The sequence below is a fragment of the Thunnus albacares genome, chromosome 19 (assembly GCF_914725855.1).
Source record: "Thunnus albacares chromosome 19, fThuAlb1.1, whole genome shotgun sequence".
NCBI classification, from domain to species: domain Eukaryota; kingdom Metazoa; phylum Chordata; class Actinopteri; order Scombriformes; family Scombridae; genus Thunnus; species Thunnus albacares.
Genome location: NC_058124.1, coordinates 2,550,427 through 2,575,366, shown reverse-complemented (window position 1 = coordinate 2,575,366; position 24,940 = coordinate 2,550,427). Strand labels below are relative to the sequence as shown.

At 39.7% G+C, this 24,940-nt stretch overlaps 1 protein-coding gene across 5 annotated transcripts in view; it reads right to left on the bottom strand.

Moving 5' to 3' along the window:
- Window positions 1–2,870: 2,870 nt before the first annotated feature.
- phf14 (PHD finger protein 14) overlaps window positions 2,871–24,940 on the bottom strand; it is a 95,918-nt gene continuing 73,848 nt past the window's right edge. For 2 of the 5 annotated variants that reach the window (XM_044335169.1, XM_044335170.1), the window contains exon 18: window positions 2,871–3,983. In XM_044335169.1, coding sequence (XP_044191104.1) covers window positions 3,909–3,983 — 75 coding nt within the window. In that variant the 3' untranslated portion in view covers window positions 2,871–3,908. Of the gene's footprint in view, window positions 3,984–10,122; window positions 10,696–11,592; window positions 11,668–24,940 lie in introns of those variants that run through there. The other 3 variants (XM_044335166.1, XM_044335167.1, XM_044335171.1) reach the window with 2 other exon arrangements.

The window sequence follows — 24,940 nt, the reverse complement described above, 5'->3', positions numbered from 1 at the left end:
GGCATGCTGGGAGCTCGACCGCGGGGAGCCTGGCTCAAACGTCTGCAGGCGCCGACGCCTCCCGTCATCAATTCAACATGTCTCCTCACCCAAATCTGAGGCCTCCAGATAATGTCTTTCACGGTTCAGCAGTCTTACAGGGCTTCCCTCCTGCCTGGCCTTGAAATGGGCAAATTAATAGTTCCTTTGAAACAAATTGGAATTACACCCCTCGATGCCTTAATGTCACAATGTGAAAGCGTTGACGTCCCGGGTCTGATTGTTGATGGAATATGAAGATCTGAGAAACACAGTGGAGGGGAGGACAGTGTGAGGGGGCTATAAAGATATGCAGGACCCCCGTCTCACACACACACACACCCACACACACCCCCCTCCCTGCTCAGCATGGGCCGGTACATTGTGTGGCCTGCGTGAAGGGACGGCTGGAAGTGTTTAATCCTCAGCATTAAGAGGGAAACCCCTCAGCCTGAATAATACTGAATAATCTCATGAGACATAATGTGCTCTGACTCAGATCATTTTTCACAGAGCGCTTTGCACCACAACAAACTATTTAAAATGACATAGCATAGCTAAATGTCTTCTTCCGCATCCCGTTCCATCTTTTTATACATTTTGCAGACATCTTTCAGAGTCCTGTCAATTTTTCTTTTTGGCTATCATGCCACTTTCCGGTTTACCTCACTTTTCTTGGTGAAATGTTGTTGTAACATTGTAACATTTGTGTGTAAGGGGTTAAGTGGATATAAACCAATGCTCAATTGTCTGTATCTTTTAATTCAAAAGTCTTCATTTATCCAGAATACACTGCAAATAACTCGTTCTTAAAGAGTACTCAAGTGATTTGAATAAGTGTTAGTGTGAGGATTTGTAAGAAGATAAAGAATGGTCCACTTTGACACAACAGAGACCAAGATTCCCCAACTTTAATCCCTTGTGTGGCTCCTTCATTTCCCATAATGCAACTCAAGCACGTCTGAGCACATCAACGGAAAAAAAAAGAATTTCTGATAATACTCTATTGAATTGTTGTTTTGACATGTTTATCAGCCTGGGTGAGCTGAATGGTTAACCACACCTGTCATTGTAGAGCTTGTCAGCCTGTTGGTGTGTGTGGATGTATAAATATGAGTGTGTTTTTCCATTTTTTACAAACATTCTGACCTGACAAAGATCTGAGTAGGATTGAAACGTTTTCCTGATTACATTTTTTGGCTTGGAATACATGTGCAGGTTCGTTCATTGACGCTGCTTTAACAGCCTTGCACCTACGTGATGTGCGTATAATTACTCTCCTTTAACACTCAAGCTCAGGCCAAGATAGCCCTCGTGACACTATGACATCAAGAACCTGACAAAGCTCCTCCAGAGAGACAGAAGATGTTACACAACTGTTTACACAGGCTGAGTAGAAACTCTTCAGGACCAGTTCTACATGTGTAAAACTGACGGCGTGTATCTGGTTGAAAGTTTGAAGTCTGTTTCATCTCCTACTACAGCCTGCATCATTGACCAGGGACCTCATTTACAAGCATTGAGTACACAGAAAACAGGGCTTCAAAGACATGCACACATTTCCCATGAGAAAGTTTATGGGAGAATGTGCACATCTGTATGGAAACTCTGATCCAGATGTAGTCATACGTCTTCTCATACATTTCATTTCAATATTAAATATGTGTGTCAATATCAAATGACTCATTACACAACACATTCATGCTGTTGTGTTATATCGTTTGTAGAAAGCCACAAAGATACTTAACCAATGAGATCTGTGATTTATTATGAAACAGGTACTTACAGTGTGTCCTGCAGCTCACAGTGGTCACTCCCATCAGGTGGTGACTCATAACCACATTCCCAACCCTCAGAGGAGAGGTGCCATATGATGCGTATGGTTGCAGTCAGTTGTGGGGGGGGGCATCACAGCGCTGCTGAAACGCCAGTAATGATGCTGGGATGCATCAGGTGATCATCAGGCTTCTAGAAAAGCTGGCTCACCTTTCCTCAACCGTTATCCTTAATATTCTCATTCATTCCTTCACATTATCCCTCTCACACATCAACTAACTGCTAAAATGATCACTATCAGTTATAGCTCATCCACATTTTCAAATCGATTGTGGAACAGATCCAGAGAGTCCAAAATAGAAGAAGTTATCACACTAGCACAATTTTATGTTACCCCATTCTCAGATTATCAGACATGGTTTGCATGTTGATCGAACATATACAGTTTTTGAATAAACTGCATCAACTTTTTGTCTGGTTGGCAATCGAGCTAGCTAGCTCGCTAACTGCCAGATTGCATGTTTTCTCGTATGCATTAGTCTCAAATAGTTTCTACTGTTTACATTTGTACTGTCTTATTATCATCTTATCAGCCATCTGCAAAACACTTTGCATTGAAATAACCTGTATGAAAGGTTCTGTACAAATAAAGTTTGATTGAGCTGCTGGTTCGCTATTGTAGCTGGCTGTTGCTAGCATGTTACCGGTTAGTTCACCAGCAATAATAGTTTCTCATTTAGCCCAACAATAGTGATTAAGTCACCAAGATTCCAGCACTGCCTATTTTGTGAGAAGGTGAAAATGATTTTCACTGTGACACTTGTCTGACAAGAGAATCAAGAAGGCTCTTACAAAAGCTTTACATCTGAAGTCTGTTGAATATAGCCAGAGTCTATAGAGTGAAAGCTGCATGTAATGTATCTTTATATTCTGCACAAAATGTCTTAAATATGTAAAAACAAGAGCTCTCTTCAAGTTGTCAATTAAACATCTGAATCAAATGAGAGTAATCTGGTTGCCATCTTCAAATAACAATTATTAACTGCTGTCGATGTGTCACCAAGAACCACACTGACTGAAGAATTCAAACATTTAATGTGCATTGAGTATCAGTGATAGAGAAGCAAACATTTTTTGCAGTTCAGATTTATTGGCACTTTAAGGGATAATTCCAGATTTACTGTGACAGTCTGATGGTCTTTTGACCTGACAGCAGTCTGTAGTCAAATCTAATGATCCAGGAGCTCTCTGATAACAGTCATATAACCTAAATGTAACCAACTCTTTTAATTACTTTTAATTGCTGGTAATATCTGCCTTATTTTAGCATCAAATTATGTGCAGCAGCTGGTGAACAATTTGTTGCTTCAATTCAAATTTTCAGTCGCTAAACTTTACAGCGAGTGATGATTTCCAGAGAGCTTAGAGAGCCAGCGTGAACAGCAGACTACTAGCAGGTCAAAGAACCATCTGGCTAAGAAAAACAAGAAGAGCCCAAAACTAATTCTACTTTACAAAGTATGTAAATACAATCTCTGAGTAGACACATTTCCTAAACATGGAAGATTTCATTACAAATCTAATGACAAAATATATCGGTATGTAGCATGTCAGGATACAGTAAATCAAAGATAAAAAACGTATTACATACGTGTACATGAGAAAATAAGTAGATATTTTAAATGGGGGAAGTAAGAAGATATGCATAAGATACTCTGTGTGGACATGCTGTCTGATGATCATTAGTGTATGAAAATAGATTGCATGGAAAGTGTCATAAATATATCAGCTGGCTGGCCATTAACAGTCAGACACATCCGATCCCATGCCTCTCTCTGCTGTAGATGTGCTGCTTCATGAAGGTATCTGTCCAGCGCTGTCCATAAAAAGTACAAACTCTACCCTTGAATCTAAAGATTTCACCATTTACATAGTGTTTTCTAAAATACCTCTGCTTGCTAAACTATCTGGAGTGAAAGCTAACTGCTGGCTGTCTAGAAACTTTGGGAGGCTAGTAGTAGAAAGTTGCGTGTGCTATATTGTCTGAACAGAAACGCTAAGACCGGAGGTGATGCCACAGAGCAGTGGTTGTGTTTGTGTCCTCTCGCTCAGATTCAGTTTGGAATCTCCTGCTCTGTCGTTTCCTCTTTAACAGAGTCATTTTCCTCCAGATGCTCCTCCTCTTCCTCCTGCAAACACATGACACATTGTACTGTCATATATGACACAAGGCGGTCTGAAACACATCTGAGCTGGCACTGTATCACTCTGAAAGCAAGGAGTAGCAACTTTAAAGCTCAACATACGGCTCGGTGCCATCTGTGTCAGTTATTGGGGAAGAAAAAATCCAAGTTCAAGGCAGTCAAGCCTACGAAGCCTTAAAACATTATTTTCTTTAAACCTTAGTGAAACAATGAATTGGAAAATCTCCATAAAAAAAAAAGAGATCTGAAGTTCTGCCCCTCTGCTAGCTAGCTTCTGTTGCACTTGCATATGGGTTTTATCAAAGAGACTTTCTTTTTATCAGAGTTTGAGTAAAGCTTTAACTTGTGCATCCTGGTTTACAGCTGGAATTAAAAACCAAAGGGGTAGCTACTTCTATACTGAATGCTAAAATTTGAACACTGCCTCATTTTAGCCACCAAAAATGAGTTTGTTATCATTTAACAACATATCCAATGAGTTTGTCCAAGCTAGGCAGCAGCTGGAAATACCCATCAGCTTAGAATTCAGAAAGAAAACTCATTTTCCTCATGATGGTGGTGGCTGGCAAAGAGAAGAGGCAGGACTTTAGCACTCTATCTGACTCTATTATAAAAAGTCTGTACTACTGGTTTTTTATTCATGTTATATTTAGACTTTTATGTATTTAATTAACTTATTCAGTTCTACTTTAAAAAAAAAAAAATCAGAATGTTTCATCAAAATCAGACTGATGGTGTTGGAACTACTTCAAGTAATTAAAGGATGAATTATGGAGATTCATTCTTGACTTTGGCATCAGTACGTCACAAAATAGTCCTCAGCTCAAGATTCACTTACTTGCAATGTCGGAGCTTTCAACTCTATCAAGTCTTTCACCAGCCAATGAAAAAGCCACATTTAAACTACAACCTTCTCCCCATATCTGAGTATGATTGACTTAGACAGCATGATGACACCTGAGCCAGCTCCATTTACTGATGAAGACTGTCAGATGTGGTTGAAAGCTCTGAAGAATCTAGTGAGTGGAGCTGACCTGAGATTATTCTGTCATGAAAAATTAAAAACAGTTGTATTGTCCACCTTGATCATCTGATGACCAAACTTACAGTGTTGTACATCCTGGATGAACCTACACCGACAACAATAATCTACAAAACAGCTTCTAAATGTAAATGTGAGTTATAAAATCAACAAAAAGCGAGTCACACACAGAGAGCAGGCGTCATAGTGGGTGGCCTAAGAAGCCAGCTAATTTAGTAAAGCAGATAAAATGAAAGTGACAGTGGTGAGAGCTGCAGCGGTGATTAAACGACTCTGACAGATACAATTATCCCCCCTCCAGAGGTTAATAAACACATCTACACACTAGAATGTGTGATCACAGGTTAGGATCTGCAGCCTGAAACACCTCGTGAATCCTCCAGCTACCTGAGAGCACACATTAGTCAGGTTCTAATTCTCTGTCAATCAAGCACGGTTTCACTCCCGTATGGATTCTTTGTGCACTCACCCAAATATACAGATGTTTAAACATTGTAAACTTTTCTCATATTCTGGTACAATCTGGTCCCTGCCTACAAACTGCTTAAAAACTACCTTCAAAAGAGCAAATCACACTGTATGTGACTGTGGCCCCTCGAGGCCAGTCACTGGGGAAACAGTTTTTAATGCTACAACACCCGACTGTGTGCTCGCTAATTAGAAAAAAGTCTTTGAAAAGCCAAGCTTCAGAATACATCTTTAAACAATAGAATGTTGAAATGGGGAATTTCACCAGCAGACTCATTTATTAATAGACTCTTGGGCAAAAGAAGCACATAACTGTACATGTTTTTGTTATACCAAAACAAAGACTTTCACATCTTTAAAAACCACAATTCCCCAAACATTTGGTCTGAAGATTCTTTAAGTTGTAATTATATCTGGGAAATTATACTTATTTCAAGCTGTTAAGCAAGTTTAACTAGACTAAGAGTCTACAGCAATGCTAGCAGCTCTTTGAGGCCATACTTCGGACAGTGGTACCTTGGGTTAAATGCTAATGTCAGGATGCTAACATGCTGATGTTCAGTAGGTAATGTTTATCCACTAAGTTTAGCATGCTAACATGTTGACATTTGCTAATTAGCACTAAACACAATGTGTAATGTTCATAAAAAAACATTTTGGCCTCATGGTGGCACTAGATGAAAAGTCAGAGGATCACCAAAGTTATAAGAATTCATCCTGAGGGGGACGTGGATGTCTGTACCAAATTTCATGGCAATCCAACCAACAGTTGTCAAGACATTTCAGTCTGGACCAAAGTGGTGGACCAACCAACATCCCTCCAAACACACTGCTAGTGTGGCTGAAAACAAGGAACATGAACTACCAAAAACCCTAATTAATAATGTATTATAGATATTATATCATAATGTCAAAGTTAATGATGTGGGTAATAGGGTGCCACAACGATGATCATTATACTAATTAATATATAACAACAATATAATAGCCAATAGCTTGTAACAGGTCTACATTCTGCACAAAAGGTTATGAAGTCTTAAAGCCATTACACACCTGCTTTCAACCAAAATTTTGAGGTGAAAACAAAAACGAAGTCTGAGATAAAATTGAATGTCTTCACGTTCTACTTCTTTTTATCACGTTCAACATATTTTATTTATTAACAAGACTCTTTCCTGTTCCTGTCATTCATTTTTATCTGATGCCAGTTGCCTTATTCATACATTTTACACTAAGATGTGGACTAGGTTGGTTGAGAACTCAGTACCTGCATCCTCTACTCCTCACGTTTCATTGGTGGAACACTCACTCTGACAACAAAATTTCCTAAGAAACAACCCAACTCTTAAAGTTTTTTCTATCATACAAAGTTACACCTAGAGTACAAGAAGCAACACTGTAACTGTAACCATAATAAGTAGACAGTGCGGTCATGGTTGCTATAGGGCTGTCATGACAACTTATTGTCTGCTCTGATATCTGCAATAGAGCTACATTGTCATATTACTGGATGATTTCAGCTTATCACAGACATATTGGTATCAATTTATGTAAAGAGATGTCCTTGAGCTTGCCTTTCCTCTGTGCTGCTGCTCCTGTGCTCTGAATGTGGTCGTATCACAGCGATATACACTTTCCTCTACTTGAAGCAGACTATGAGCTGCCATAAGACTCAATATGTCAAACCATGACTCCTTCTAATATGCTTACAGAAAGCACCATGAGGTTCATAACACTGCAAACTGCATTATGAAGCCTTACGATGCATTATACATATCTTATAATGTATAATGAAGGTATATACAATGCATTATAGACACACAAAGCTTAGTAGGAGGTGTCACCATGGTATACTTTTATACTTTTACACTCAAACACAAGTGAAAGTTGAGTTGGTCGGACAGAAATTCACTTAAAAAAGTGTAGAGTAGTGTTTCAACAGGGATATGACAGATTGGTTAAACAGTGAATCATCTGTAAAGCTGCAGTTGAGCAAACAGTAGATAACACTCTTTAGAAATGAACCAGACAGTCTTTACTGGCAGTGAAACAAATATCTGTAAACATCTCATTGTAAAGCCTCCAGTAAAAACACATGTATTATAATGCAGATTGAAATTGAACATGTCAAGCAGCCTGGGATGAAGATGAGCTGAACTTGTGTTTTTCCTGCATTCTACTGTCAGTAAATCAAAGTTGAGGATGTGCGGAAGCCATTTGCAGCAGTTGTTAAGGCATGTGTCGAAACTGTAAATTAAGGTTAGGGTTAATGCAAAGGAAGGCCCATATATCATCTCTTTACTAACAGGAACCTTGTCGGAGCCTCTGGAGCCGTCTTGATATGCAGTCTCCCCTGGAGAAAAATATGCCACTTTTTCCTGAACTCTGGATACTTTCTAGTGCTGGTCCATAGGGCTGATATAAATCTAGCTGTGGGGTGACACCTCATGAACTCCGCCATCGTATACACTAGTGCCATCCACCAAATCTCCCTGACAAGCCTGCCAATTTTCCAATTACCTGTGGCGCCATCCGTTATCGGAGGGCCAGTCAGCTCTTAAATGGGAAACAAGAGGGGAGGAGGGGCCAGCGCATGCTAACTATCTCATAAAGCCAGAAATGTGCCTCCCATGCCTCCTCCTCCACTGATTTAGTGTCTGTCCCTGGGGAGAGGGGTGACACCAGTCCCCCTGGCCTCTCGGGGCCTTCACAGGATTTCTTCTGTGCTCTTTATCCTCCCCACTCCAACCCCTCAGCCACCTATCACTCCTCTCTGTGCCTCAGGGAAGGCAGACGGGTGGCTGGTATTATCCTGCTGTCTGTCTGCCTGCAGAGCCTCCTCCTCCAGTCTGGGTAGGAGGGCAGCAGCAGGGAGAGACACGGGCCAATCTTCATCTGTTTTCATGTTTCTGTGAATTTCAGTGAAATGCCATGCTGGAAGTGATACTAGATCTGAAGATTGCCTTCTGGTAGGGCGTACTCCTCATTTATCCGCCCTTATAGTCAGGCTTATGGAGTGAGTCTACAGAAATTGCCTGTGCAGTGTGCAATTTAAAGTGTCAGAGAGATGGAGAAAATGAGCTGTTAGTCATATTTGAAATGCACATATCACCTGGGGAATGTCTGACGAGTGGGGGGTAATTCCACACATGAGACGGTGTGGAGCAGTTAGTCACATTATAATTCAGTAACCTCGGTCCTTCATGTTTGATACCATTACTGCATTTAGATGATCTCAACCTTTTGGTGAACAGGAGCATGAATATGATTATTCAAAGCTTTTTTTGCCACTTGGGGGCAGCAGAACAAGCTGTAAACACAACACTGACGTATCATCACCTTATAAAGTTGATATAGCAAATGTGTTAGCAAACAGATGCTAATTTACATATTGAGCAGACACAGTATAATATTAGCATTTGAAATCATCTTTCCACCCTAAAAATCTAAGTCCAATATATCTGGCTCCTTAGCTGCTAATTGCTAACTTGGTGTGTCTGCTGTTTGGTGCTGGACAGGTGATGTACAGTGGCTTTAAGGAACTTTGTTGCTAAAAAAACAAAGCAACTGCCTGCTGCTGCTTAAAATGTGATGTGGTGAGAGCCGTGAGACTGAATCAAAACAGTTAAGTTGTGAGGCGTAAAACCAAAAAAAAAAAAAAAAAAAGACTGTGAGGGGAAATACAGACTTGATTGTTCTCTGTGTCCTCATCACTACGAGGGACACTTCAAATTACACACAGCCATTTGATCTATTGTTAATATGTAAAATGTTTATTAGTGGAGCTTTAAACATTAAAGGGGACATAACATCTGTACACATCTGTACATTTCCAGGTCTATATTTATATTCCACGGCTCTACTGGAATATCTTTGCATGATTTACAGTTCAAAAACTAATCTTATACTGACCCTTTATGCAGGCCCCCGGTTCAGCCTCTGTAACGGGCCGTTTTAGCTTTCTTACTCGAAATGTCAACTTCTCAAATACATCCGTACATGTTGGAGCTGGAATCCAAAATATGAGAGCGGACAACGCAAACAACACAGGGAAAAACCTTAGCAATAACTTTAGCAGCCAAGGCTACGGAACAGACGGCTGTTTATGGACCTCTGTGACAAGCTAACGTCAGCTCCTCGGCAAGGTAGAAAAAAACCCATTACAAACAAAACATTCAGAGCAGGTGTGACTTGCAGGGAGCATATATATTATTAAAAGAAAACCAGGAAAAGCATGATATGTCCACTTTATGTCTGCATTTAAAGTTTCTAATAGTGTAAGCACTGTTTGTAGTTATTAGTGTTTGGTATTTACAGCTATCTGGCTATGATGTAATTATGACATCACTTTCTCCTTTCTCCTTTTTTCAAGACACATGTCAGTATAAACCTGCTGATGCTGCCTGAAGAAGCTTGAAACATGTTTCAACCAGAGAATCTAGCCGAGCTTTTCTGCCTTCTGTAAAAAACTATTGATTCTACTTAAGGAGGGAGGAGAGGTCAACATGACACATGATTTTTCTGAATTTCTCACATTGTCACAATATTGCCAACTGATAAAGAAAGATAATGTTGAGAGAGGGTATGGTGAAGGATGATAAGCAACTAGTTGTAGAATGTTTTTTAGTTTATAGATTACTCACATGACAGATTCTATAATATTATGTAATCTTCCTATAAGCAACCAAAGTATTTATCAATCCTACACTGGTAAACTGCATCATGTCCATCATCATATCTTCAATTTTGCTTTTTAAATTAGGGCTGCAACTAACGATTATTTCATTATCGATGAAATGTAAGAAAACCGTGATGATGAAGTGCTTGAATGTCTTGTTTTGTCTGAGCAACAGTCCAAAAAAAAGGAAAACTGCAAATTCTCACATTGGAGAAGCTGCAGGAGACTGATTGATAAATGACTAATCAAATGACTGATGTATTGATGGACTCCAGCTACTGCTGTTCCAGGGAGAGAGCACAGACAGTACTTGAAGCAGTGATGTTCTGCCTCCTCCTGCTCACTTGCTGTGGACTAAAGAGGCTGAGGTATGGAGCTGTGCTTTGCATCAGTGGCCCCTGCTAGAGATGTTTGCTTTGTGGAGAGCAGAGAGGCAGACGCTTTGCCCTCCGACGGGCCTGTAGGAGCTGATGGGCTCTGGCATTGTGGGATATCTCCATCAATTCCCTCTGGGGGAGATGAGGGAGAGGAGAGGAGAGGACAGAGGAGTGCAAGTTTGTTTTTCACACTCACTTTCTATAGGCTGGCAGGCCCTCTGGCGCTAACATATACATATATGATAATGAAATGTCACATTTTTCATTCCAGTTGAGGTTTTAAAGGGCAGAAGCAGAGCGTTGTTTATGTCATGTGACACAGAGAGAAGAGCTCAGACTGAGCCCTAGGTGGCAACAAAGACCAGTCCAGCTGTAATGATGCCCCCCCCCCCAACACACACACACACACACACACTCACACACAAAGAAAGAGATCTGCTAACCACACACTCTATGCAATCAACCTCATAAACTTGGGATTAAATTTACACTGTAAAATAATCTTAATGTACAACACGGCACACTTTAAGAAGCTTTGGCTTCCTTAATCAAGCCTATACAGTCCTCAAAAGAATTAGCAGTTAATTAGTGTGACTGATTTCCTTATCATGTTTTCTGCTTTCACTGTATTTATTTATGAGTGTGTCTGACACTGCACCATGTGTGTATGCAGAAGAGGCTCGGCTTTATTGTGTCCTCTCACCTTTGATGGATTCACTCTCCTCACAGCTGGATATATGTTCAGCACGCTTAAGTCCATTTTTGTGCAAAGCTACAAACATTACGGGTAAGTAGAAGCATCAGATGTGAAGGTATATTAACAGAAGGGTTAATAGTTTAAAATAATCAAATCAGATGGGAATTTAAACTCAGTCATGTTGAACTATTTGAATGAAATCCTTTTTTTTTTTTTTAGAAAAAAAAAACAGTTTAATGACTTCTAGATCAATTTAAATGCTCATGAAAAATTAAGATTGGTTTAAATGAAAAAATATAACCCCACAACTAACACCGGTAAAGCCCACTTACTCGCTTCCTCAAGGCTTTCATTCACATCTTATGGTCTTCTTCGGTGTGCTCAGTTGTCATGGAGACAGACACGGGCTGATACAGACATATGAAATTTCAAAATAGCACAAGGCACAAATTGAGCAATTAAAAAAAAAAATGGAATAATAACAGATCAATTCTAAAAACATAAATTAAGCAAAATTTGATTTTTTATTTCATTATAGCTATTTTGTAATTAAAAATGTCATCTTTTATGTGTGTCTGTATTTATCCATAGTTGAATTTTTACCAACTACATTTTAAATGAATAACATGCATATTTAATGAGATATTCCTGAAAAACAGGATTTTAAAAAGATACTTTTGGAACTCTTTGCTACTTAGATTGAAGAGTAAATAATTCTTTAGATTGATGCTATGACTCATGACTAATTGATAACTGTTGTACTTTTGACCTATTGTTTAAAACATAATCCTGCAGACATTCTTTGTATTTCTTAGTGCTGCAACTCTTATTTTCATTATTTTCTTCATTAATCGATTAGTCATTTAGCCCATAAAATGTCAGAAAATAGTGAAACATGTTGATCATTGTTTCCCAGAACCCAAGTTAACGTCCTCAAATATCTTGTTTTGTCCCAACTAACAGTCCACAACCCAAATGATACATTTGACACATTTGACTAGCTGGAATCAGAAAAAAATGAATTGATTATCAAAATAGTTGGCGATTCATTTAATAACTAATTGAATAATCAGTACAAACTGGATTTATATTTCAAAATGCTTCGTATTACACACTGATCAACTGTGAATAAGCTTGTTATGATGACGTACAGTTTGTAGTATTAATGTGACGCATTAAAGCCTAAAGCTGAAAGCTCCCATTCACTTCCATTACATCCATACTCAGCCAGAACATTAAGATCAATTAGTTTTCAAAATATTATGAAGGCAAATTTATGCCAGTCAGCATCAGAGCTCATAGCAAGCAGGAAATACTCTAGTTTATTTCACAATGTCTTATTTCTTTATTTATCTAACGTTGGTCATGTTTGTGTTCCATACTTTCACCTATAATGCAACAGCAGCAAACAGTGAAGCCTGCAGATAGACTATATACTGTACATTATTATTAACAACTGTTTTTATGTGTCAATATATTTACATTGTCAATTTACAGTATGTGTTAATGAGGCCATAAGTATCCCTGTTGGATTTTCATGATGTCATTAACCTTGGCCATGGTGTGTTTTGGTCTCTATGTATATTTTTGGTATTTTTCCTATTTTCCTATTTCATTTCATTGTCATTATGAAGTCATTGTAAGTGACTCTAATGTTGTATACTGTTGAACTGTAAATTGTTGTACTGTTTGTGGCCCAGCACTTGAAAAGAATTGTGGCTGTGCAAATCCTCTCCTTTTCCCTCTAAACCCCCCCAAAGACATTAATAAAATTTACGAAAAACAACAGCACATTTAGTAGATGGAGTGTGTGTGTGTGTGTGTGTGTGAGTGTGTGTGTGCGCACTGGCATCTTGTTGCCATTCAAGAGATGACACAATTGCAGTGGGTCATAAACAGTGGCTTCATTAGCCTGTTCAGGCAGTGCGTTACGCGCTACATTTAACCACCTCTGCCCCCCAGCGCTTCTCCTGCTCTTCTGCTCCTCAGCACCCACAAACCAGTCATCACGGAGCACAATTAAATTTCATGACTGCGCATATTTGCAATTCCCATTTCATTTATTACAAAGGGCATTCTTTAATGTCCAATTTTTTTTCTCTCCAAGAAACGTATTTCCATTTTAGTGAGGCATGACTGATACCGAGGTGAACTTACCAGGCGACGCCTAATTTAATCAGAGGTAAAATGCACAAGCAGGTTTTTCTTTTTATTGCCTCGTCAGATAACCACAGATGCTTCCAAGAAGAGGATATACAGTCGGGGAAGAGGAGAGCTACTTTCTCTTTGTTTCCAATTTGAAGCGTTTAGAATAAAGCAGTGAATGATAAATAGGTCTGAGTGCTCAGGCACTGTGGGAAAACTGGTTGTGTGTCTCTGCTTTTTCCTGAGCTGAGGACACAAAACATGTCAAAGAGCTTGTATGATAAAACAAAGAGGAGAGGAGAGTTCTGGCTAAGTGGTGAATGTGTCTTACATGATATAATGAGTTCTACACAGAGCATTTGATGCAGGTTCCCTGAAAACAAACTCTACACAAAAACACAAGGTCTGGCTTCTGCACGGTAAACTCCTGGTATAATTATATATACTCAACATCCCTGTAGGGGCAAAACACTCTTGTGTTTCCTCTTCATAGAGCCCATGGCACATCACCACGCTTTTACTACACCTGTTACAGTCATTAATGATTCAAATACATCATGAAATGTTAAATTCTTTCATGAATTTGAGAAACATCAGTTCAGTCAGTTATACAAAGACCGTCTACAGAAAGCTCACTCCTGCTTTTGTTTACCCTCTCACCCCCTCTTCTTAAAGTCATAACTCATAACTCACATACACATACTGACTCAGCATGACTTACACTCTACAGGGACATCGATATCTCCAATGTCCACCATGGATAAACCTTCATAAATAGGCTAAGGAATCATAGAAAAAGGTTGCTCCTTATAACTTCAGATCTTGCCTGATAATCATCACATTTGATAGTTTTCTTCAGTATTGAAGTAATCCAATGATAATTGTTTTAAACAGTGTAAACAGGAACTGCTGATAGTAAATTGGGCATGCCTTTTTAACTTGCAACCCACCAAAATGCAAACAAATATAGGCTAAAAAGAGGGCAGAGTGTGTGTCAGGCCTCAGTGCTGGAGGTTCCTGTAATGAGCCAGTACAGGAAGAGAAGGTCTGCAGCAGACAGCAGTGAGATACATGTACAGTAGCAATAAGTAGCAGAGGAATGGAGACTTCAGCATGCTGTAGTCTATGAAGCCTTTCTGTTATGAACAAGAGGCTCTCTGCTGATCCCCATTAGTGTGATTTATAGCATCGATGAGATACAGTCCTGCACACCAGCATTTTGTTAAATGTATGTGTCTGTACAGTAAGTGTGTGGCACAACACATGCTTGTATGAGCAATCCAGCACCTAGCCCAGATTTATCATGATGCAATTTGCTCATACAACACGATAAGAGGCTTAATCTCAGAAAAATCTAATGACTTGTAATTTGACATATAAAGCCAATTATGTAAAACATTTGCAAATACGTTTTGTAACATGCACTTGGTAGCACAATGCTAGCAGGTACATGCTACAAGGTTTTCTACTTGGAAATTTCTGCTTGTGCATATGTGATTAGTCAGTGCAATAAAGCGTTGAATGATGTTCAACTGATGAATGATGATGGACTGAACATTTTGCCGACACCCTCTGAAGCATCAACCCTGCTGTTAGCGTTGGGTTTCAACAGCCAGTTCCAATACCCAGATATGCTAATCTTCAATCCTCCCAGATCTCTTATTGAACGCTTTATCTTTACTTGCTCTTTTTTATTAGCAAAGAGTGATGTACAAAACACTCGGGTAAATTAGCTGGTGTTCACGGTCGCTTTTGCAGATTTAATTGCCAAACATCATATAAACTGCTGATAATTAGGGCCCAAGCATGAAAATGCCAGGGCTCAACGGTTGTTGTTGTTGTTGTTGTTGTTGTTGTTGTTGTTGTTGTTGTTGTTGTTGTTGTTGTTGTTATTATTATTATTATTATAGTACACCATTGCATTTTGAGGGGCTTGGGATGCTTGAAAACTAATGAAAATTGGTACATATGTCAGAACTGGCGAAAATTGCAAATTTCTGTAGTGACTGGGCTTGGGCATGGCCCGCGGGTTCCATAGTGCCCCCAAACGCAGGGGCCATGTTGGGAAAGTTGCTTGGATGTTCATGAAACTGTATTATGTTCATTATTATTAACTAAATTCTTTTCCATCTCTCTATATAAAGCAAGGCATCTCTGTCTGTCTGTATGTATGTTTGTCCTTTGCATATCTGGAGAACCTGCACAATTCATGGGATTTGGGATGTCTGGGTGCCAGTCTCTCTGCAGCCAACATTTTCCCATGATTATTTCTGCAGAGGATCACAGAGATGTTCACCTGCATCTTTGGAGCGCTATTATTCCAGCCTTAGTTGTTGGTTTTGGTAAGCTCTCATCAAAACAACTTTTCTGAACCAATGGAATAATCATGCAATACTTCAGTTGGAGTTCAAACATGAAAATCTAAGTGAGATCATTGTGTTTAATTGTGCTTTAAAGGACCAGTGTGTAAGATTTGGTGACATCTAGCAGTAAGGTTGCAGTTTGCAACCAACTGAATACTGCCCCCATCCCCCCTCCCCCCCAAAGCGTGTAGGAGAATCTACGGTGGCCATGAGACTTGCAAAAAATGGGAAAGGCCCTCTCTAGAGCCAGTGTTTGGTTTGTCTGGTCGGGGCTACTGTAGAAACATGGCGGTGCAATTTGGTGCCCCCCGTGGAAGGGGACCCACTCTCTTTGTAGATATTAAGTGCTCATTCTAAGTTAAAGAAAACACAAGGATTCTAATTTTCATGGGATTATACACCGATTAAAACATACTTATGAATATTATATTCCATTTCTGCCAAGTCTGTTCCGCTAAATGTCACTAAATCTTACACACTGGTCCTTTAAGGCTGCAAGTAATGATTATTTTGTTTACTCTCTAGAACTTGGAACCAGCGAATGTGTTGTATTTTTGATTGAAGAATGGTAATGGTAATAGTAAGCAATTAACCAATTATTACAGATTATTTTTCTGTTAATTAACTAATTGATAAATTGACCAACAATTCAAGCTCTACTCTATTTTATATGCACAAGTTATGGCCAATAATATATCTATAGTGCCCCTGTATTCAACTGTGAAGTGTTTACCAAAAGAAATGTAAAACTAAAGTTTATTATGTATATTTATTGAGTTGAAGTGTTGTGTCTCTATATAGAATGCCATTAAATTATAGCCTGCTTTCTGCCCATGCAGCAGGAGCCAGGGATTTGTAGGAATGTTATCTTAACAAAGGCTGGTAGCGCTGCTGCTCAGTGTCTGCTACACTGTTTATAGCCATAAAATACTGAGGGGGTCCGAAAAGTGGCCTCATGTATGCTCTCCGCTAAGAGGGTTATTAGAATGGAGCCAGGTCCAGAGAAATGGACTGCCAGGGCCAATGGGGACCCCGACAGCAATCACAGTAGCCTGTTTACTCCACAAATTGGCCCCTGAGAGGAGCATGGGCGTCTGTAGCGCCTAGTTAAAGTGATTGAGGTGACTCCTAGCCATTGATTTTCCCTTCGTCTTCGGCGTCCCGCCTGGCCACCCTTGACCATGTCCTGTGCTCCCTGCAGGCTAGTTTAGCTGCCCCTGCCTGCCTTTAAATCACATTAAACTACGGTTAAACTTTGGCCATGCTAAAAGACAACCATCATTGATGTGGTTATCATGCTTTAAGCACCTCATGCACTTGAGTAAAAGCCTTGACTGTTCGGCCTATTGATCACACAGTCCTTACGGCATTAAGATTAAACTTGAATACAGATAAGAGAATGTAGAGAGCAACAAATTCCACTCACACACAGGGATTTATCTTCATTCCATAAATGCACCAATGATACTGATTAAACCAATCAGATTGCTAATGAAAAATGCCTCATTGAGAAAATAAAAACAGGCTAAAGGTTAGATTTTTCCACTAAGATAGACACCCACTGGCTGAGGAGTTGGTAAAAAATGTGTTCCCTCTGCCTCACTCTAAATACCAGAACATCTGATGAGTAATGATGCCTATTTTTCTTTCAATTTACTCTATATAGTAAAGTCAGCCAAGTGTGACACTTCATTAAGTTAATTAGGCTAACTTAATTACAGTCTTTCACAGGTCAACCGATGAAGCTTCTGATTGATGGCACAGCTTGTAAAGGTAATCTTCCTCTGAATTGGGAATGACATCAAAACGTACATTAGCTGCTACAAACCATAAAAAATTACAAACACATTTGACTCATAAACACTCCGCAGTCAGAAAAGGCAAACACATAACTGTCATATATACATAAACAGAGCTGAATACTCTGAGATCATAGCAGAACTTCAAATACAAAGTGTTTGCTGAGTAGGAGTAGGCCTATGGCTGTGGAAGAAGTGAAGAAAATGAAACTTTTACGGACAGTAATTTCAACAGTTGCAATCCTTTTGATGACAACAAGTCTAAGTGCAGCTAAAGTAGTGCATCCCACACAAGTTCACAGTTGAGTACTTTAAACACTGCCTGAGCAACTTTAAGAGCTTTTGGCATTTCAAACCTTTTATCCAAATCTTCTGGTGTGATTCACCATGGAGCCCAGCATGCCAGGCAGCGCTGCAAGGGTGTAAATAAAGCCTTAAACAGGCACCCTTTGGCACAGTAACAGGCTTGAATTAAAGGCCATCCATATATTACGGAAAGACAGTCACTTTATTACTGAAATCAATTCGGTGAGGGCCTGGGGCGACAGCGGGAGGGATGTGGCCTTGGTCAGAGTGAGGTTTATCTAAGCCAAGCAGGCCGAGAGAAACACAGCGTCTATAATGAACTCAAGCCTGTCTAATAAAGCCTTTTATTGCCCCTTTGCACAACAGGAACATGTGTGCAATGGCACAAATGCTCAGCTCCTGCATTTTTCTGCAACACTGTAAACCAGCAGCCTCTCTGTAATTACTACTGCTCTAGAAATACCTCAACAATACAAGCAAATCACAGAGACAAATCATCATCAAAATGATATTTTGTTATTAATCAAGGCCTCACAGACAGAATCCAATTTACTGTGACCTTTAGCAGGGGACAATAAAAGAAACACCAGCAGAAACAAAAAAGACCTCTGTCTCAGGGTTTTCTTTGGCAGGAATTACAGTAGGTACAATTACTTTGTTGTATATTTGTATTGGATTTGGTCACACAACCAAAATACACCAAAGGAACACAAATGAGATTCATAAAGTTTTGTTGACCTCTCATAACTCCACGTTTGACCAACAACTCTGATTCTGATTTTGATTTGTTTAACCACTTAACCAACTCTGGTGTTGAACTCAGTAGTGGCTGTTTCCCCAGTTGGAGGAACAATTGAAAAATCAGAGCTTTGTATGTGGGATTACAGAGTGTGGACATCATCTTCTGACATAGCTAGCTACGTCCATGAAAAATAGTGGCCTCAAAAATGGCAATAAGTGTGAATGAGATGGTGCAGCCGGACACTGTGGGCAGGTTGTTGTGAGTCGACTTACAGAAATAACAACTGGTAAATCAGCATGTGTCTTCAGTCGTTTCACAAAATCTTGAGGTAAGTGTTCCTGGCAACCACTACTGCAGCTTCCATGTTCAAACATGAACACAATGAATGGCTGCATGAATGAAGCGAAATGATTCCATCTGGTTATCAGGCCTTAATGGCAGAGTGATTTCTTAGAACTGTCATTAAAAAAATTGGGATTGAAAGCTTAACTTCTTTTGGAAAAGTTGGGGCTTATTAACTTATAAAGCCTGTTTTGTTGGGGCCAGCATCTAGTGTAGGGCTGCAACTAATGCTTATTTTCATTATCCATTAATCTGCTGAGTTTTTTTTCTCACTTTATCAATGAACTGTTCTGGTCTATAAAATGTCAAATAGTAGTGAAATATGCCCTTCACAATATCCTACAGCCTAAGGTGATGTCATCAAGCTTATTTTGTCTGCCCACCTGTCCAAAACTTATTATGTTATAAGAGAAGCAACAACCTTTACAACTGAGAAGTCAGAGTTAGGGATTGTTTGCTTTAATAATGTCTTTAAGTCGATTATCAAAATAGCTGTTGATCAACTCATCGTTCCAACTCTAATCTAGTGATCATTAGATCATTGGACAAAGTGGTATGTAAAGTGTTATGTAAATGGCCACATGATGCTAAAAACTGATCAGTTCATACTTGGCATTATTTGACAAATAACTACTACTTCCGTCTCTTTTCATGTGTGCAACTATTATGAGGACATAACTGCCTGAAAGTGCCTGAAAGTGTGTGCCGTTATCCCCATTTGCACACAATATCATGCCTCATCCCTCTAAATGGCAGCAAATCCAAATAGCAAAGTATAACATCCATGTTACACTTATTTCAAGCAATCCTGTGGATTCTTAAGTGCGATGCACAAACAGGATTTTTGAACAAGAGATTAAACCAAATTGTGGTCAGCATCACATACTGTAAGATTTTCCACACCAATTCTTGTGTACCTCTTCCTTCAGATGTCATACATCTTCCTCTTAGATAAGAGCAGTGGCTGCAGGGAGCTCTGACAAATCACTTCCTGTACCATTCTTTGTAGCAGACTGTCAGGCGGAGAGGTTGACCCCCCGCTATCTCTGCCAGCAGCTGGATCTCAGTTGCAACGATCAGGTAATATTCTGCACTTAATGCTGGCATTTAAGAAACATTCTCCCCCCACAGGCAAAAGTGGTGCATGGCTTGGCATTTAAAAGCAGATAATAAAACTTTCCTTAAATACAGCTCTCATCTCAGAGTGCTTTTTAGATGCCCTTAGTGGAGTCAATTATCTCCCCACACTTGCTATTACTGAGACACTCTGAGCACCTTGCGCCTTAAAAGGTCTGTACACCATGCTTTCTCAAAAATGTCACATTCTTAACTGCCTCTCAAAATGTAGACCCTGCAATATTAGAAATGGCGTACACGCGTTGGCTTCTTTCATCCATTTGTTGCTTAAACATGCCTCTTCAATGTGCCAGATGAACTCCAATCGAATAGTATAAGTCTTTCAGAATCGGAAACCATTCTCCCAAAGCTAGGCTTTCTAAAGTAGAAAATAAACACAGCGCTATAACCAACTCTTTGAACAGGCTTACAGTTATTGACACAAGTGATCTTTGCTTGCTAAAGAAAAAGAGAAAAAAAAAAAATCCTTTACACTAATTTGTCACGTCAACACAGCAAACGTTATTCTCCTGTCACCAGTGAAATGTCACCCCACTCTGGGGGCACAGAGAGCCGAAGCCTGAAGGTGCTGCGATTTGATGTAAACAAGTGGGAGGGAGGAGGAGGAGGATGGGAGCAACTTCATAGGGACAAGATACTCCAGAGGGAATGAGATACCAATGTCTAAGAGGTTGCAGAACGAGGGAGATGACACAGAGTTGAGGGGGAGAAAGCCACAGAGACTTGATACTTACTATTCGTCTTTACTGTTAAAGGTCTGCAGAATAAAAGTATAATATGTGAACTAAGTCTATACTTGGGAATCAATGATTAAAGGAGGAAATGCAGCGTAGAACAGGTTTCATCTGGCATGGGGATTTGAAGTGTGCAGTTAATATTTACAGATATTACTCAAATTCATATTCTTCATATTTTTTATATCGGAGATAGACCAAACTGTGAGAGCTAGGTAGGTTGTCCTTGCCAGAAAAATAACAGTATTGGTTGGTTCTTAAAACACTTAAACAGCGTATGTTTATATACTCCTTGTTATGCGACGTCTTGTATTTGCAAGAATAATGAAGAAGGGAGACGTTATAGAGACACAAAACCTCTTACAAAGGAGGTTAGGATGGGTAGTCAGGTCAACTTATTATTTCATTATAATAATTATTATGAATTGATTAACTAATTCATTATTTTATTATTTTATTTGTGAAACGACAGAAGCAACTGTACCCAAAAACTACAGTTAAATCATTCCACAACCAGAAACCGTGGATTACCAGAACCATCTGGGATGCCGTAAACACACACGTCTGGAAACATGGACATAAAAGCAGCGGCCGACAATGTAAGAGCAGTAAAGGAGGCAAAAAGGAGGGCAATCCCAGAAGCATGTGGCAAGGTCTAAGAACTATGACAGATTACAAGTCATACAGCTCAAAGACCTGGGATTTAACACCTCGCTGTGCATCCTTGACTTCCTGATGGGCAGACCCCAGGTGGTGAGAGTAGGTAGACACACCTCTTCTTCCCTCATCCTTAATGCCAGATCACCTCAGGGCTGTGTTTTGAGCCCCCTGCTGTACTCCCTGTACACACATGACTGTGTAGCCACTTTTGACTCCAACATCATCATCCAGTTTGCTGACGACACAGCTGTGGTGGGCCTGATCACAGATAACAATGAAAAGGCCTACCTGAAGGAGGTAGAGGAGCAGACCCACTGGTGGCAGAACAAAAACCTACTCCCGAACATCAGGAAGACTAAGGACCTGATAGTGGACTTTGGGAAGGAACTACGCCCCCCTTAATACCAACGGGTTTTTGGTAGAGAGGGTGTACAACTTCAAGTACCTTGGTGTCCACATCACCGATGGCCTGACCTTGATGCTGCATACTGACTCAGTGGTGAGAAAGGCAAGAATGTTTCACCTCAGATGCATGAGGAAATTCCAGGTATCTCCTCAAATACTGAGGAATTTCTACTCCTGCACCATCAAGAGTATCCCGACAGGGACCATCACTGCCTGATATGGAAACAGCACTGAACAGGACTGCAAGGCCTTGCAAAGAGGTCTTATTAGAGGGTGTGAATTTAGTGATTGAGACCATAATGACTTGCTCAAAAAAAATGATCGACTTAGTATTTCAAGATAGAAAGACTTTTGAGGCTTTTTGAATGGGAGTCAGATGGAGCTAGCATCTAGTGGCTGCCTGTGGCATTGCAGTTTGAGGTACTTCTGCAGTGGCTTCAGCCACAAGCCATGGTAGTTGCTGCTTGGGATAAATTCTTTGATTTTTCTGTCTTTCCTTAGAACAAAAATTATAGTTTTAGCCTCAATACTGGTAAGACTCTAAACATAGAGAAGTTGCCAGTTTGTTGCTTTTCCATCCAACAATTGTCTATTGTTTCTTTGAGCCATGAGTGTAGATGTGACATTAATAGTACTATTGTATATGTGACAAAATTCTCAAATGTCTGACAGGTTTTATGTTATCAGGTATTAACATTCTGTTTAAAATGCAAAGTATTAGGATGTTCTGGCTAGGTCTGATTAAACAAGACTGGACCTGCAGGTCCTTTAGGAGCCCTACTGTCTCATCATTTACAAACCTCCTCCTTCAACTGCTGCTGTTAGAAGCTATTTTTCTGCTGCTATTCTAGTAGCCTTCTCTCTACAACTTCTGTCAACAACAGTACAGCCCTCCATATTAACACCAGGTAACCAATTTAAGCCTTTATTCTTTCATTTTGAGATTTTAACCTTATAAGACAATATTGTATTTAAATGGAAATTAGTTTTTTTTTTTCTGCTGTGTCTTTTGTGAGTATTGAATTATTAAAGCCACTGTGTGAAGAATTTGTACATGAATTTGTATGCATTATTCTGACTTTTTTTTGTAGAAATATGAGATACTCACATTGAAAACTGGTGCAGTCTATGTTTTGCTTTAGAGGTTGGATATACTTGAGAGAGGTAGGGGTGTGTGGTAGAGCCCTGCGCAGGACTGTTTCCTTAATCCCGCTCCCACTGGATTTTCTGGTATCGCATAATGTAATACACACGCATTATTTGGTGTTTCTGTTCCTTGCTCGTACAGGTGAAGTCGGCAGGTTGCAGCAGCCAGTGGTGTGTACTCATGAGCGTGTGTGTATGTGTGTGAGGAGGAGCAGCAGCAGGTAGCGGTATCAGGGAGTTCCAGGAGGAGCGCTGACTGAGCGCTCAGCCCGGCTCTGTGAGAGTTGCGCCTGCAGTGCTTCCTAAATCCCAGAACCCACAGTATATTTTTTGACCGCCTGCTCCCGCCCGCAGCAAAGTTAAAACCGCCTGCTCCTGCAAGATTTGTGCTGGGTCCCAATCCCAATGTAGTCCTCTAGTGTGCAGGCGCCACAGTGTGTTTTTTGAGGCTACCACTGGGGTGCCAAAGTTGAAAAATTTTAAATCCTACACATAGAAGCTTTAAAGCAGCCTGATAATCAGAGTCACTTTGTTTCAATTGATTCATTCTGTGTTCATGTAAGCTATCTAATCAGTTACATATCTGTCCTGCTGTAATTTTCAGTCACCATGGTCGCTGCGGTAGCAGTTGCTTGGAGCAGGTAAGGTATTTCATGTTAATCAGAGAAATATGTCAATTTAAGAGTCGTTAGTTTTGACTTACAACTTGTGCAGCTGTGTTGATGCTCTGGATGCCATTTTTGTGGCCATTTTTTATAACTATTTTTCATAGATGTAGCTAGTAGGGATGTGCAGAGATCTCACTATTTGTATTTGTATCTGTATTTGTTGAGGCAGCAAAAGTATTTGTATCTGTATTTGTATTTGACTAAAAGTGGAAAGAGGCTTAAAAATACTTTTTTTGTTTTTATGACACTTTTAATTTTAGAAAATTAAAGTGTTACAATAAGTGTTCATGAATAAACTACTTTATGAAGGAGGTCCCCACACCGGGTCTTGAACTGGAGTCTCCCAGATCATAGACGACTACGCTGACTACTGAGCTTAAACTTTACTCATTGCTTCATTGCAGACAGACCTCTTCCTATTTATACACCCATAACACAGAGACAGCACACCGTGTAACGTGTAGGGAGGAACTTCAAAGGTGATTATTGCTTTGCACTTTTCATCATTGCCTATTTTTTACAACCTCACTTTGTGGAAAGGAGAAGGGGATCAACTGGTTATGGAGAGTCCCTTGGGAGCACTTTGCTTGTGTCATTAGCTCAGCTTTATCTCTAGGGAATACTCCCGACAAATAATTTTAAAATATTTGTATGAAACAAATATTCGTATAAAACCCACTATTTGTGCTTTGCCGAATAATGTATTTGTATTTGGGCACACCCCTAGTAGTTAGGTATAGCTTTCACAGGCAGTACAGCTGCATTTTATTCATGGATTTCTGCAACCCTAACTTCTGTTGATGGCAGGTCTTGATCTCGACAATTTACAAATCATGATTCAAAACAAGAGTTATCTCTGTAATTAAGCTTCTGTGAATTCTGGATGCCCACCACTGAGAGTTGATTTCAGTTTTTATATGTCTAGACTCAGATCTGAGAGAATGTGATGTTGCGTTGTACACTGGGGCGTAGAGTACAAGACAGTGTCAAGGATTCATCACTGTTATTTTTTTTGTTCTAGGGGATGTGATTATTTGATGTGCAATGAAGAATCAGAATGAGATGATGGTATAAGTTACTGTACATTTAATTTAGTATCTAAAAAAAAGTAGCTTCAGTGATGAATAAAAATCAATATAATTCAGAAACTAAGACTAAGGATATAAGCACATCAAGATGGCTGAAATGTGGGGGTTGTTTCTTCTCAACAGAACTGTGGTGAGGTTCATTAGA